Source organism: Hypanus sabinus, chromosome 24 (assembly GCF_030144855.1).
Source record: "Hypanus sabinus isolate sHypSab1 chromosome 24, sHypSab1.hap1, whole genome shotgun sequence".
In the NCBI taxonomy this organism is placed as follows: Eukaryota; Metazoa; Chordata; class Chondrichthyes; order Myliobatiformes; family Dasyatidae; genus Hypanus; species Hypanus sabinus.
This window is the reverse complement of record NC_082729.1, coordinates 23,689,338-23,705,137: the sequence shown is the minus strand read 5'-3', so window position 1 is coordinate 23,705,137 and position 15,800 is coordinate 23,689,338. Positions and strand designations below refer to the sequence as shown.

The 15,800-nt window shown below is 53.0% G+C and overlaps 2 protein-coding genes across 3 annotated transcripts; one reads left to right on the top strand and one right to left on the bottom strand.

Annotated features, from left to right (window-relative positions):
• The first annotated feature begins 1,182 nt into the window (after positions 1-1,182).
• Positions 1,183-4,408, top strand: LOC132380569 (EKC/KEOPS complex subunit LAGE3). The gene is made up of 3 exons (XM_059949473.1): positions 1,183-1,337; positions 2,576-2,704; positions 4,129-4,408. The coding sequence occupies exons 1-3, from the start codon at positions 1,288-1,290 to the stop codon at positions 4,241-4,243; spliced, it is 294 nt and encodes a 97-aa protein (XP_059805456.1). The 5' UTR covers positions 1,183-1,287; the 3' UTR covers positions 4,244-4,408.
• Positions 4,409-4,542: 134 nt separating this feature from the next.
• Positions 4,543-15,536, bottom strand: LOC132380568 (ras-related protein Rab-7a-like). 2 transcript variants are annotated; one of them, XM_059949471.1, is made up of 5 exons: positions 15,395-15,536; positions 14,308-14,371; positions 13,534-13,660; positions 11,526-11,873; positions 4,543-6,501 (listed from the first exon to the last, which is right to left on the bottom strand). In XM_059949471.1, exons 2-5 carry the CDS (start codon positions 14,358-14,360, stop codon positions 6,406-6,408), a joined length of 624 nt encoding a protein of 207 aa, XP_059805454.1. In that variant the 5' UTR covers positions 14,361-14,371; positions 15,395-15,536; the 3' UTR covers positions 4,543-6,405. The 2 variants fall into 2 exon arrangements, with proteins under 2 accessions (XP_059805454.1, XP_059805455.1); XM_059949472.1 differs by having other exon boundaries at positions 15,427-15,445.
• Between the last annotated feature and the right edge of the window lie 264 nt (positions 15,537-15,800).

Genomic DNA, 15,800 nt, shown 5'->3' with positions numbered 1-15,800 from the left:
TGAACTCGGCTGCTGCTGCCTTCCCCCGATGAGACATCTCCCCCAACAGTATTCAAAACAGTATATCTGTTTAGGAGGGAGATTAAGGGTTTCCTTCAGTTTTTCGGTGTTTCTTTCTTGTGGTCGATTGGCGGGGGGGGGGGTGATCTGTTAATTTTTGTGTGTACGATGCAGTGTTGGGGGATTTGGTGCCACTGTCCCTGTCCTTTTCTGCGAGTGAGGGTTCAAAACGTTATGTGTATGGGGACTTTGGTTGTTATTGTGGCTGTTTTTTCCTGCAGGCGAGTGGGGGTATTGGGGTCTGCGAGGTTTTTTTTTTCTTCTCTTTTTCGTGCCGTTTGGGTTGGGTGGAGTTGATGTGTTTTCTTTCATCAACACCCATGGTCTTTCTGAATTTAATGGCTGTCTGGTGTAGACAAATATCAAGGTCGTATCATACATGTGCACTTTGACAATAAAAATGAGCCTTTGAGCTCTCCCCACCATCAAAGACATCTTCAAGAGGGCGGCATTCGTCATTAAACACTCTCACCACCTGGATACAAGTCCTTTTCTCGTTGCCACCGGGAGGGGATTTACAGGAACCTGAAACTCCACAGTCAATGATTCAGCAAATGCTTCCCTGCCGTCCGCCACCAGATTTTTTAAAGTTCCGTGAACACGACCTCGCTATTTTTTACACAATATTTATTGACTTTTTCATTTATAGTAATTTTATGATATTCGCAGAGTAGCGTTGCCAGAAAACAACAAATGTCACGCCAGCTATAATGCGGTGATAATTACACAAATAACGACGATAGGCTTATACTGAGTCAATACCCACCATTGAAATTTCTTACAACACGCACAAAATGCTGGTGGAACACAGACTAGTCCTGACAAAGGGTCTCGGTCCGAATCGTCGACAGTGCTTCTCCCTATAGAAGCCGCCTGGCCTGCTGTGTTCCACCAGCATTTCGTGTGTGTTATTTGAATTTCCAGCATCTGCAGATTTCGTCGTGTTTGCCATTGAAATTTCTTATTTAACAAGTCACTTTGGAATTTCCCGCAAGGGGCGACCCCTGCTGTTCCCCCTGGGGTTGAACTCTGGGGAAGAGGGCGGGGCCACGAACATCTGATGCCCCACCCATCCCACAGCCTTTATAAGGCACTTGGCTTCAGTCCCGCCTCTCCTGAATGACAGGTCCCAACACCACCCCTCCGCTCAATGGTATCGTCCGCCACCACGCCATTCCACCCCCACCGCTCCCTCTCAGTGGTCGCGTCCGCACTTTCTACCCAAACATGGCGGCGGGAGGGGAGGCGGTTGCCAACGGCGACAACCGGCTGCACTTGTATCCTTTGTTTGATGGACTTCGACCGGGTGCGTCGGGACGACGGGGGAGGTGAGGGAGCTTAGGGCGAGGGCGGTGTAAAGGCAGATCAACCCCGCCGGGAACACTGACGGTAGACACCGGCGTGGTGGGAGTAGCTGCGCTTTTCTTGCGGTGCGCATGCGCATCACGTGGAGGCTCCTGGGCAATGTAGTTTAATTAGCTGTACCCTGTGGCACATGCGCACTGTAACTGACTCTTCGGAGCACCAGATGAAGATTTCATTTCTGCACTCACGTTCCCGCGGAATGTGCTCTAAATTGGGATATTGCTTACAGGGCATGCGCTCCGTTACGGAAGATATTCGGGAAAGTGTAATTTAAGGGCTCTTTCAGGAGCACATGCGCAGTAGTTCATGAGCGCCGTGTGTGCGCGAGTGCTGCAGCCTGCTGGGAGTTGTAGTTTCTAATGTTGCAAGCGTCTCGATCATTTCTGGACGTTAAACCAGAAATGCCCAGTAATCCTTCAAAATTTCCTTTCATTTATTTGTCACTTCCCACAAGGCCAGTAAATGTTCCCCATCCCTAATTGCCCAAAATGGGGATCATCCCACACCTTTTAATCGCCACGGTTTGTTGAAATGGGCTGCAGGGTTCAAACCCAGTGACGGTGAGCGATGTGACTTAACTGAGCCGTGATCAACTGGCAGAGCAGACTCGATGGGCTGAATGGCCTGATTCTCCTCTGCTTTACGGGCTTATAGATTTGGGGTAGCAGGAGAAGCACCAGGGTTGGGAGGTGTTGCAGTCGAAGTTGCCCGGGCGAGGAAACGATGTGAACTCGGCAGACACACGCTGTCCGCCAGTGGCGAAGAGAGATATCTGGGGGCACGGATGGGATGCCAAACGAGGACTGGACGGTGTTGGCCTTCTCCACAGTTGTCGGACCTCGGCAGGTGGGGATTGTCCTGTCACACTCCTGAGCTGTAGATCACGGAGAAGGGAATGTAGTGATGTGGAATGCAGAGTCTAACTCCAGCCAGGGAAGTTAACATCACACTCCTGACCGGTGGGAAGGCCCAGGAGGTGAGTCACCCACATCAGGACTCCACCCCTTCCACAACCATCCTGCTTCTGCGCTGGCAAGGAGGTTCCAGTCAGCTTCCAGCACACGGCGTGAGCGGCGTGGGGTGGGGGCACAGGAACAGGGCCCCGTTGCCCTCGCCATTTCTGTTATCACTCCTTAGCGAGGGGCCACAGTAATCTCAGCGTCCCTTTCCCATCGGCAAGGGAGGCACAGATCGCCTTGGGATCCCTCAGCCCGGACGCCGAGCCCAGGAAAGGGGGAATCAGCAGAACTTTAACCGTACAAGACTGCACACTTCAGGGGTGAGTGCTTGGAGTGGCATCCTTCTATGTCCTCCCCCGCCCCACCCCAACACCAATTTATTTATTTCTTTACAATCTGTGTTTCACACGCGACTCTTGCCCGGCCCGATCTGCCCCCTAAGAAACGTGGAAGACTCCGGCTCGGAGCCAGGATGTGCGGCGTGGGGCTGCTGGAGGACCTTCACTGGGGCCCTCAACGCCAATGTCATAACAGACACTTCTTGCTTGCTTTCCCCCACTCCCTCACTTAGAAAGCTGACAGTAGATTTATTGTCAAAGTACATATACGTCAGCCTGTACAACCCTGAGATTCATTATCTTGCGGGCATACTCAGCAAAACTATAGAATGATAGCCATCACAGAATCAAGGGCCACCCGAACTGGGTTTTCAACCAGTGAGCAGAAGGGAAGCCTAGTTTTGGCCTGCTCCCCCACCCCCCCTTACTTACTGACTGCCTGTTACTCCACTGTTGTTTAGGCCCTCTGCCTCAGGCAGTGTTCTTCATCATGTCAATAGCTTAAGCCCGGTTTTCACTACTGTCCGTCATGCAAGTCCCAGGTGGAGACTCATTTATTAAAAACTTGGACAGGTGCATGGATGAGAGGTGTATGGAGGGATATGGGCCAGGTGCAGGTCAGTGGGACAAGGCCGAAAAATGGTTCAGCACAGCCAAGAAGGGCCAAAAGGCCTGTTTCTGTGCTATAATATTCTATGGTTCTTTGAATACAGTCGCATTCAGATGTAGAAAGGTTCTTCTCTGCTGTTTTCACAACAGTTTTGTTTGACCCATCAGGGTTGTTAACCCTGAGCTGAACCCTGAACCTAGGAGACCACTCTTAGACTGACCTCTGCCCTTTGACTTACTTGGCATGGGTCACCCTACCAGGAGCCAAAGCATGAAGCTCTGACTCCAGCCAACGTAGCTGACCAGGTATTCGAGCCTCCATTGAGGTTGTGGTCCTTTTGGAGGGAGGGAGGAGGAGGGTAAGAGGAAAGGTGGGGAAGTGGGCAAGCCCACCTCCTTTGCGCTTAAGTGAAAGTGAAGAGTCAGCTGAGGAGTTGAAAGGCACCAGAGAGACCCGAACTGCCACCAGTGACTCGCAGAGCACGTGAAAAGGTGGGGGAGGTGGCTCGGGTATCCTGAAGCTTTGAAGCACACATCATCCTACAGTCCCACCCATTCCACTCAGCTCAGCCTCCTGATTCTTGCCCTCACTCAGTGGGGGGGGGGGGGGGGATTGTGAAAATAGTCCTCCCTCCTTGCTCCCTGTCAACCCCCCTCCATCCATATTCCCCCGCCTTCTCTTGCCGCCGCCTTCCCGCACTCTCTCTCTCCCCACCATTTCTCACTCTCTCACCGACCTCAAGCACCCCACTGCCTGCCGCACCTCACCCACCCTCCACTCTCTCCTCTCTCCACAGCCACTGGGAGGCAGAAGAGGCCAGAATCCTCCGTGTGTCCGTCAGCTCCTTCCTGGACAACCTCAGCCTGGTGCTGGAGACCATGGACAGATTTGGACCGGCCAGCTTCAGCTAGGGGCGGGGGGTCCGCGGGCAACGAGTCCAGGGGTGGCCAGTCCCGGGGGTTGCTGTTCGTGGGTGATTCAGGAGGCTGCCTCCCAAGCAGGAAGTGCAAACGGATGTGTGGAAGCAGCAGACTGCAGGAATAAACTGCGGAGTGTCGACGGCCACTTTTTTCTTACCCTGTTTCTTGTTTACCCTTATTCCTGTTTCTTACCGTTGGGGTGGGGACGGACAGGGACAGGCACTGCAGGTCACTCCTCCTTACTGATTCATTGAGACCCTCCCGGCCCTTCACCCGATTTAACCATTACAATGACCAATTAACCGACCGGCCGGTACACCTTTGGACTGTGGGTGGAAACCGGAGCACCCAGAGGAAACTCACACGGTCCGTGGGGAGGAGGGAAAGACTCCTTACAAAGGTCGCCAGAATTGAACTCCGAACTCCACAGCCCCGATTTCTGATCGCGCCGCGCTCACCTTTATGCTCTGCGGACCCTTCTGACAAACCCGTCACACGCTCGCTCACACACACACACACACACTTCAGTCGCTGCTCCAGCATGGAAAGTGACTCTACCGTCTGCAGTCCAAATCCAGTCGTCGTTCACGACTCGGCACCAGGTGTCGGGGGAAATTTTCCACTCCCCACTGGATGGATCCGCTCTGCCTCAGCCAGACGGACTCGGATAATCACGAGGGGGGGGCAACATGGGAGCAGTATGGAGAGGGACACGTGGCGAGGGTGGGCAGAGAGATGCAGAAACACAAGACTCTGTGTTGGGTCGAAGATTCCGTTTCCGAGCCCTACGGCTCCAGGATGCTGAAACCTCTGAGGGCCGGCGATTCCAGCTCCCCACACCCACCGCTCCATCTTGGGGTGGGTGTCGACCAATACCAGCCTGAAGAGCACAGAGTGGGGAGGACCATTCCAGAAGTCATCTCAAATCAGTTTTTATTCAACTTGGGGTCCGTCCCGATCCACAATGAATGACAGCGTGCATGGGTAACAGGAGAGTGTAGTGGACAGGGACTCTGGCCTGCGAGAAGGTTGTGTGGCGGGGGCGACACAGGAAGGGAAAAGTCAGAAATCTGTAAGCATCACCCCACCCTCCACACCATCCCCTCCCAAAGAACACTGAGACTAAAGAAGGCCGATATTCAAAGCAGACAGGGAGGAGAGCCCAACAGGGCCAGTGGGGAGACCCCAGACTTTTCCTCGGAGGGAGGGGGCAGGATGCCCCCACTTGTTGATTCCACCGACAACCACCGGCATCACACAAACTCTGGCGTGGACTCTCCGTGCGCCCGTCTCGCAAACCGGGGCAGGAGAGCGGAGATTTGGGGGAGGTCACCGCCCAACTGTCCCTGGGCATCCTCTCCTGCTCTCTCTCAATGAACATTCCCAAAAAGAGGAAAGGGTGGGGGTATGGCTACCTTCTCTGCTTGCAAGCACCAGAGGGTTCTGGCCTCTCCCTCTGCCCAGGTGACACAAGCTGCCCCTTCCCCTCCTCTTCCTGTGGCAGGGTCACTGATGCCCATCTCTAACTCTCCCTGGCATGCTGCCCAGCCCGGAGGTCATGACGCCTTCCCTTGTCCCGGGACGGATGGGAGGGTGACACAGGCTGGAGATAGCCCCTAAACCTTCTTCTTCTGGGCCCAGTGGTGACACTGGGGCCCGGTTCTCTTTCTACCCTGTCTGCTACCCAGCCCAAGGGGTCAGACCGCTCCCTTGTGGGACGGGGTGAGAGAGACACAAAGGGTGGAGACAACCCCCCCACCCTCTCCAGAGGGCTGGTGGGGGGTGTCACTGGGGTCCAGCCCAGAGGAGACAGAGCAGACACAGGTTAGAGACAGCCCCCTCCCTCCCCTGTCCTGGGCCAGGGAGGTCACTGAGGGCTCGATGGACAGCTTCGGTGGGACAACATCGTGGGGTCAGGGGTCCCGCCGGTCATTTACCCCGTTTCACACGGGACCTGCTCGGTTTAACAAATAAGCCAGGTGGAAAGAGTTTTTGGGGAGCAGGACTCAGTCCCACGGAGACGGCAGGATGTTGGCCCCACACCAGAGGGAGGCAGTGGCCGGGAGGGTTACTCGAGTGAAGGTGGGCATTCCTCTTCCGGAACGAGGCGAGGGGGTATCCGGAGTCTCACCGCGTAGCCCCTACCCCGCCGGTCAGCACTGGCAGCCGTCTGCATCCGCCGCCCCCCTGTCGGCCTGGTCCAGCCGAATCTGAACAGGGATATCACTGCAGACATCAATCTCAGACTCCTGCGGAGAGGGGGGAGGGGAGAGAAAGTAAGAGAGACCAGTCTAGCCCAGCCAAGGGGCATGAGATCACTCCCAAAACCGCCCTCCCCCACCCAGACATTCTGCCCACACGCAGCAAACCGCTGACCCCCACAGGGAGAAGCAGTGACTGGGGTTTGAGCCACACTCAAACGCCTGCAGGAGATCAGCGGGCCGGGCAGACTGCGGAGGGACGTGGAGAGACAGCGATTCAGGCCGAGACCCTTCTCCTGGACTGGAAAGTAAGAGGGAGGTGAGGGGAAGGAGTGGAGACTGAAAGCGCTAAGTGAGGAGTCAGGGTAGTGAGCAGATAGGGGTGCAGGTGATGTGGGTATAGTATCTGAACTGGGCGATGGAGCTGAAGATGACAGAGGAAGGTGGGAGTGTGAACTAAAGTTTCAGAGTGGGGGACAGGGTTGTGGAATTCATTGAAAGGCCTGGTTCAGGTGGACAAGCAGAGGATGTTTCATAGAGTCTAGGACCAGAGGACACAGCCTCAGAATCGGACCCCCTTCAGAACAGAGTTGAGAAGGACGCAGCATTATTAATCAGGGACACACACCGCCACCACACAGGACATGCTGTCATCTCACTGTTGCCATCAGGAAGAAGGTATGGGATCCTCAGGATTCATAACAATACCCCTCAACCATCACACTCCTAAACCAGGGAGGATAATTTCACTTGCCCCAACACTGAACTGTTCTCACAACCTATGGACGCATCTTCAAGGACTCATCATCTGAAGTTTTTGATTTGTATTGCTTATTTGTTATTTATTTTGTATTTGCACAGTTTATTGTCTTTTGTACACCAGTTGTCCAAAGTAAAATTAATTATAATACCTATACATCGCTTGAGATTCATTTTCCTGTGGGCATACTCAGCAAATGTACATAATAGTACCTATAAGACGATCATTGAAAGATCGACCAGAGTGCAGAAGGCTACAAACTGCAAATGCAAATATAAATAAATAGCAACAAATAATCAGATAAAGAGTCCCTAAAGTGAGATCACTGGTTGTGGGAACATCTGAATGGATGGACAATTGAGTATGTTTATTCCCTTTGTTCAAGAGCCTTTTGGTTGAGGTGTAGTAACTGTTACTGAATGTGGAGCTGTGAGTCTGGAGGGCTCTTGTATCTTCTACCTGATGGCAGCAGCCAGAAGAGAGCATGGTCTGAGTGGTGGGGATCTCTGATGGTGGATGCTGCTTTCCTACAACAGCGTTTCATGTCGATGTGCTCAATGACTGAAGGGCTTTACCCCTGTTCAATGTGGTCTTTGATCGATTATTCGAATTATTGGGTATGCCTGCGAGAAAACAAATTCCAGGGTAGTATATGGTGACATACATGTACTTTGGATGTCTTTACCCATTTGGTGGTGAGTGTGTGGAATTCATTGCCCCAGGCAGCTGTGGTGGTCAAGCCATCGGGTATATTTAGAGCGGAGGTTGATGGGGTCTTGATGAGTTGGGGGTCAAATGTTACGGGGATAATAAAACAACCATAAAGAGATGGCAGAGCAGACTTAATGGGCTGAAAGGCCTAATTCTGCTCAGTGTCTTATGGTCTAAAGGAGCTGGGGAGGGGAGGGGAACCGGGCAGAGGAGAGAGTGTGTGTGTGTGTGTGTGTGTGTGTGTGTGTGTGTGTGAGTGAGTGTGTGTGTGTGGGTATGTGTGAGTGTGTGTGTGTGGGTATGTGTGAGTGTGTGTGCCTGTGTGTGTGTGTGTGTGTGTGTGGTGCTGGGGGCAGAGGTAGGTGGTGACCAGAAGTTAGAGTCCAAGTTAGAGTCGATGTCCAAGCCATCCGGTTGGAGGCCACCCAGATGGAATATAAGGTGCTGCTTCTCCAGACTGGGTGTGGCCTCAGCGTGGCGAGAGGGGAGGCCATGGATTGACGCGTTGGAATGGGAAGTCGCATTGAAATGGGTGGCCTCGTGCAGTGGAATCAAAATGGGCCGTCACCGGGAAGACACGCCTGCTGTGGCGGACCTGCCCGATGCTGCTTGATGGAGCAGCCCCCCCCCATCTACATCAGGCGCCGCCAATGTGCCGGAGGCTGCAGCAGGAGGTGCCCCCCAAACGACTCGTAGCTGAAGTGTTGTCTCCCCTCGAAGGACTGATTTTTTGCCCTGAACGGGGTGAGGGAGGTGAATGTGCAGGTGTAGCACTTTGGCTGCTCGCAGGGGTAAGTCGTAGGACGGAGATCAGTGGGGTGGACGACTGGACAAGGGAATGAAGAAGAGAGCAGTCCCTGGGGAAATGCTGGAGGAGAAGATGCTCTTTTGCGGTAGGTGAACATATACAAAATGCCGGAGGAACTCAGCAGGACAGGCAGCATCCATGCAGAGCAATAAACAGACAACATTCCAGGCCGAGATCCTGCAACAGGAGTAAGAATGTGGTCCACATTTACAACAGGAGGTAGAAAATGTGTACCAAAAGGACAGTATCATGGGGAACTTCAATGTGCAGGTAGATTTGGAAAATCAGATTCCAAGGGGAGGAATTTTCTAGAACACCTACGAGCTCCTCTTTTGAGCAGCTCGTTAGGGGATCAGCTATTCTCGACTGGGCAAATTCTGCAGTGAGCCAGAAAGGAGTAGAAAGCTGAAGGAAAATCAACCTTAGGGGCAGGTAATCACACTATAATTGAATTTACCCTGATATTGGAGAATAGCTTAAGACAGGTGTATCAGATTTATAGTGGAGTAAAGGGAATTACAGAGGCATGAGAGAGCAGTTGGCCAGAATTGTTTGGAAAAGAACACTGACATGGCAGAAGGTGTAGCAGCAGTGGCTGGAATTTCTGGAAGCAATTCGGAAGGCACAGGATCTATACATCCCAAAGCAGAGGTATTCTAAAGGCAAGATGACACAAGCATTGCTAACAGAAGAAGTCACAGTCAACATAAAACCCAAAGACAGGGCATATAATAAACAGAAAAAAATATTGTGAAGTTAGAGGATTAGGAAGATTTTAAAAACCAACAAAAGCAGATAAGAGTCACTAAGGTAAAGATTCAATACAATAGTAAGCTTGCCAACAATTTTAAAGAGGATACCAAAAGTCTCTTGAGATACAGTGTAAAAAGAAACGAGTGAATATCAGAGTGCTGGAAAACAATGCTGGGGAGGTAGTAATGGGGGGACAAGGAAACGGCGGATGAGGTAAATAAGTATTTGCATCGGTCTTCATTGTCGAATAGAATAGCAGTATGTTGGAAGTTCCAGATGTCGGGGGTCATGAAGTGTGTGAAGTTACCATTACTAGAGAGAAACTAAAAGGGCTGAAGGTAGATGTCACCTGGATGGGATGGTCTACACCCCAGGGTTCTGAAGAGATTCTGGAGGATTTTGTAATAATCTATCAAGAATCACTAGATTCTGGAATGAAGACTGGAAAACTGCAAATGTCACTCCACTCTTCAGGAAGAGAGAGAGGCAGAAGAATGGAAATTATAGGATAGTTAGTCTGAACTCAGCCATTGGGAAGGTGTTGGAATCGATTAGGGGTGTGGTTTCAGGGTATTTGGGTGCACGTGATAAAATAGGCCACAGTCAGCACGGTTTCCTCGATGGAAAATCTTGCCTGACAAATCTGTTGGAATTCTTTGAGGAAATAACAAGCAGGATAGACAAAGGAGAATCAGTTGATGTTGTGCACTTGGATTATCAGAAAGCCTTTGACAAGGTACCACACACGAGGCTGTTTAACAAACAACTACAGAATATTCTAACTTGGATAAAGCAGAGGCTGCTTGGCAGGAGGCAAAGAGAGGGAATAAAGGGAGCCTTTTCTGGTTGGTTGCTGGTGACTACTGGTGTTCCGCGGGGGTCTGTGTTGGGACCAATTCGTTTTATATGTCAATGATTTGGATGATGGAATTGATGGCTTTGTTGCAAAGTCTGCAGATGTTATGTAGTTAGGTGGAGGGTCAGGTTGTTTTGAGGAAGTAGAGAGGCTACATTAGGATTTAGACAGATTACGAGAATGGGCAAAGACATGGCAGATGGAATACAGTGGTGGGAAATGTATGGTCATACACTTTGGAGTTTACAATTTGTAAATAGAGTGAACATATTTTTTAAAACTGAGGCACAAAGGGGCTTGGGAGTCCTTGTGCAGGATTCCCTAAAAGTTAGTTTTCAGGTGAGTCTGTGGTGAGGAAGACAAATGTGATATTAGCATTCATTTCAAGAGGACTAGAATATAAAAACAAAGATGTAACGTTGAGAATTTATGAAGCACTGTGAGACCTCATTTGGAGTGCTGTGAGCAACGTTGGATCCCTTATCTTAGAAAGGATGTTCTGAAACTGGAAAGGATTCAAAGGAGATTCATGTAAATTATTCCAGGATTGAAGGCTTGTCATATAAAAGGCATTTGGTGGCTCTGGGCTGTATTCTCTAGAATTTAGAAGGATGAGGGGTTGCCCAATTGAAACCTATCAAGTGCAGAAATGCCTTGATAGAGTGGATATGTAAAGGATGTTTCCTATGGTGGGACAGTCACGGAGAACACTGGCTCAGAATAGAGAGGTGTCCTGTTAGAACAGAGATGAGCAGGATTTACTTCAGCCAGAGAGTGGTGAATCTATTGAATTTGTTGCCACGAGGAGCCATGGAGGACAAGTCTTTGTGTATATTCATGACAAAGGTTGATAGATTCTTGATTGGTCAGGGCGGAAAGGGATACAGGGTGAAGCCAAGAGATTGAGGCTGAGAGGAAAATTGAATCAGGCATGATGAGATGGCAGTGCAGACTCGATGGACTAAATCGCCTGATTCTGCTCCTATACCTTATGGTCTTGCGGTCTTACCAGGACTGGAAAGAAAACGGAAGAAGGTAGAGAAGGAGGACAAGCTGGAAGGTGATAGCTGGAGTCAGGGGGGAAAGGCAAGGTGAGAAGCTGAGAGCTGATGATGGAAAAGGTAAAGGGATAAAGAAGGCTAAGCACCCTCTCCAAAACCCTCCTGCAGTGCGCACTCAGATACCTGCTTCAGGAAGTTGAGGACAATGGTCTGGAAGGCCTGGTCCACGTTGGTGGCTTCCTTGGCGCTCGTCTCAAAGTAGGGAATGTTGTTTTTCCTCTGGCACCAGACCAGCGCCGGCTTGCTGGGCACCAGACGAGCCTCCAGGTCGACCTTGTTAGCCAGGACAATGAAGGGGAAGTTCTCAGGGTCCCGCGGGCTGGCCTGGATCAAGAACTCGTCCCGCCAGCTGTCCAGTGCCTTGAAGGAGTTGGGCATGGTGACATCAAACACCAGTACGCAGCAGTCAGCGCCACGGTAAAAAGAGACCCCCAGGGATTGGAACCGTTCCTGGCCGGCCGTGTCCCAGATCTGCGGGATGGAGCGCAATACAGTCACACCACACTCTTAGGATCAGGCATACTGTACCATCTCATCACACACTCCAGGGTTGGACACAGAGCGAAGCTCCCTCCAAACCGTCCCATCACACACTCCCAGGGTCAGATACAGAGTGAATCTCCCTCCACACCGTCCCATCACACACTCCCGGGGTCAGACACAGAGTGAAACTCGTCCTACATCGTCCCACCACACACTCCCGGGGTCAGATACAGAGTGAAACTCCCTCCACACCGTCCCATCACACACTCCCGGGGTCAGACACAGAGTGAAACTCGTCCTACATCGTCCCACCACACACTCCCGGGGTCAGATACAGAGTGAAACTCCCTCCACACCGTCCCATCACACATTCCCGGGGTCAGACACAGAGTGAAACTCATCCTACACCGTCCCATCACACACTCCCAGGGTCAGACACAGAGTGAAACTCCCTCCACACCATCCCATTACACACTCCCGGGGTCAGACACAGAGTGAAACTCGTCCCACATCGTCCCACCACACACTCCTGGGGTCAGACACAGAGTGAAACTCCCTCCACACCGTCCCATCACACACTCCCAGGGTCAGACACAGAGTGAAACTCGTCCTACATCGTCCCACCACACACTCCCGGGGTCAGATACAGAGTGAAACTCCCTCCACACCGTCCCATCACACACTCCCAGGGTCAGACACAGAGTGAAACTCCCTCCACACCGTCCCATCACACACTCCCAGGGTCAGACACAGAGTGAAACTCCCTCCACACCGTCCCATCACACACTCCCAGGGTCAGACACAGAGTGAAACTCGTCCCACATCGTCCCACCACACACTCCCGGGGTCAGATACAGAGTGAAACTCGTCCCACATCGTCCCACCACACACTCGCGGGGTCAGATACAGAGTGAAACTCCCTCCACACCGTCCCATCACACACTCCCAGGGTCAGACACAGAGTGAAACACCCTCCACACCGTCCCATTACACACTCCCGGGGTCAGACACAGAGTGAAACTCGTCCCACATCGTCCCACCACACACTCCTGGGGTCAGACACAGAGTGAATCTCCCTCCACACCGTCCCATCACACACTCCCGGGGTCAGACACAGAGTGAAACTCCCTCCACACCGTCCCATCACACACTCCCGGGGTCAGACACAGAGTGAAACTCCCTCCACACCGTCCCATCACACACTCCCGGGGTCAGACACAGAGTGAATCTCCCTCCACACCGTCCCATCACACACTCCCGGGGTCAGACACAGAGTGAAGCTCCCTCCACACTGTCCCATCACACACTCCCGGGGTCAGACACAGAGTGAAACTCCCTCCACACCGTCCCATCACACACTCCCGGGGTCAGACACTGAGTGAAACTCCCTCCACACCGTCCCATCACACACTCCCAGGGTCAGACACAGAGTGAAGCTCCCTCCACACCGTCCCATCACACACTCCCGGGGTCAGACACAGAGTGAAACTCCCTCCACACCGTCCCATCACACACTCCCGGGGTCAGACACAGTGAAGTTCCCTGTGCGAGGAGAGGTATTGGGTATTGAGAAAGAACACGGGAGCACAGAGAGTGCGAAAGATCACCGAGGACAGGCGGCAGCAAGTGATGGAGGAGAGGCATTCACCTGCATGGTGACCAGTCGGTCTCCCACCATCACTTCCCTGGTGAGGAAGTCGACGCCGATAGTCGCTTTGTACTGTTTACTGAACCTCTTGTTCACATACTGATTCATCAGCGAGGTCTTCCCCACCCTGGGGAGTGGAGAGGGAGAGGTCAGCACCAAATTGGCACCCCACCCCTACCCCGAACACCAGACTCCCGCCCGCCTCGGAGACAGCCCAAGACCCCCACCGCCCGACCCGGGCCATCTTCTCGCATCTCCAGGCTCAGGAACAGCAACTTCCCTTCCACCGAAAACCCTTCGCGGCTCGGTGCGGCAACTGCTCCGCACGCGACCGCAGGAAGCAGCCTCCCCTCCGTGAACTCTACCCACATCATCTCAGGTCTCAGCAGGGCAGCCAGATCATTGAGGACACCACACAGCCCGGCCCCGGAGGGAACACAGATATGGAATGGTACAGGCCACTCGGCCCACAAAGTCCTGCTGAACCAAGTAAATTAGGGATCGTGGCCAACTAAACTGATCTCCTCTGCCTACTCAACGTCCATATTCTTACACGTTGGTCACAGCCTCTACCACCGAGCCAGGCAGCACATTCCAGGCACTCACCATACTCTGTCAGTAAGAAAGCCCTGTCAGAGCTCCACTCCTGCACTCCAAAGAACTGATGCCCTCTAATGCAGAGAGAAAGGGGCTTTTCCCTACCCAACCCCGGTTTACAGGACCACACACTCCCCGGCTGCCACCATGTTTCCGGAGTTCTGACGTGCTCCTCACCCGGCATCTCCCAGGACGATCACTTTCAATAATACCTTCTTCCGCCATGCCATCGTGCTGTGAGCTGCAGAAGGGACAGGTATAGACAGAGGGGTGAGTTCCTCCCCCCCGGACAGGGAACACCAGGCACAGGCGCATGCACAAACCCCAGCTCATCGTTCTCACACCCTCTCCAATGACCTCTTCCCCTTCTCCCAGTAGCCCCAGCTCAACTGCTCCCATTCTTCTCCCACTTGGAGCTCTGGAACCTGGGGTGGGGGGGGGGGGGGTCCACAGGGGAGGAGATCCCGGGATCTGCATGGAAAGGGGAAAATCCCAGATCTCACCCCGTTCTCTGCACTCCTCTCGAAAAACCCACCCACTTCACCACCCTTTTCCAACAGCCAGCTTCTCCTCCCATATTCTCCCTTCTCACCAGCCCACATATCCTCCCCTCAACCTCCAGCCCCTGGAATTCCCTTGGGCAATGGCCTTCTCCCTCCCATCGGACGAGGAACTCCAACACACACCTCAAGATCCTCCCAACAAACCTCCCCCCCCCCCCACCAATAGCTTCCTCACCAGGCGCTCCAGTCCCTCAAAAAAAAACTCTTTCACTTGCAAGCCCCAGGGTTCCCACCTCTGCCAGGTCATAACACCCTGCCCCTCACCACTACACTACCCTCAGGACTCTCCCCACACCACCCCCAAGCAGGATGCTTCCCCACCCTCATAATTCACACTCCCCACAAGAACCTCTTCTCTCCCCCCCCCGCCTACTCCAGATTCCCCTCTGGGATGCTCCCCCACACCCGCACCTACCGCACACTCCCCCCCACCCCAGGATGCTCGCCCCCCCCACCTATCCCACATTTCCTCCGGGACACTCCCCTCACCTACCCACAATGCCCCCGGGACGCTTCCCCTTCCCCCACATTGCCCCGGGATTGTCCCTCCCCCACACCACTCGGGGCACTCCCTCACCCACCTACCCCACTCTCCCCCTGGATGCTACCCCACACTCTCTCCATATGCTCAACCTCTCCCCCAAGGACACACTCCCCCCCCCACCTATCCCACATTCCCCTCGAGACACTCTCCCACCTACCCCACAATACCCCCGAGACGCTCCTTCCTAACCCGAGTACCGGCACCGCCGCGGCGAACTAGAATCAGGTTCCGGTCACGGGCCCTGACATCATCGAGTAAGAAGCCGTGATTTGAGGACTGGGCAACTTTTTAATGAATAATTTAGCGCCCTGGTGAATATTAATGAGGTTGGCCGTCCTCTCATTGGCCCGTGAGGTTTGCGGATCCTTGATGGGGAAACGAAACAATTTTCCGCGAAATTTGTGGAACTGAAGTCTTGTCACATCATCAGCGAAAACCAAGGGAGAGTCGCACTGTGGGAGGGGCTGTGAGTGGAGGTATCTCGGCATTGTGGGAGGGGTATTGCCTGGGGGGCGGTGAGGAATCTCCTCATTGTGTGAAGGGCGTGGAAAGGGGCGCTCTCT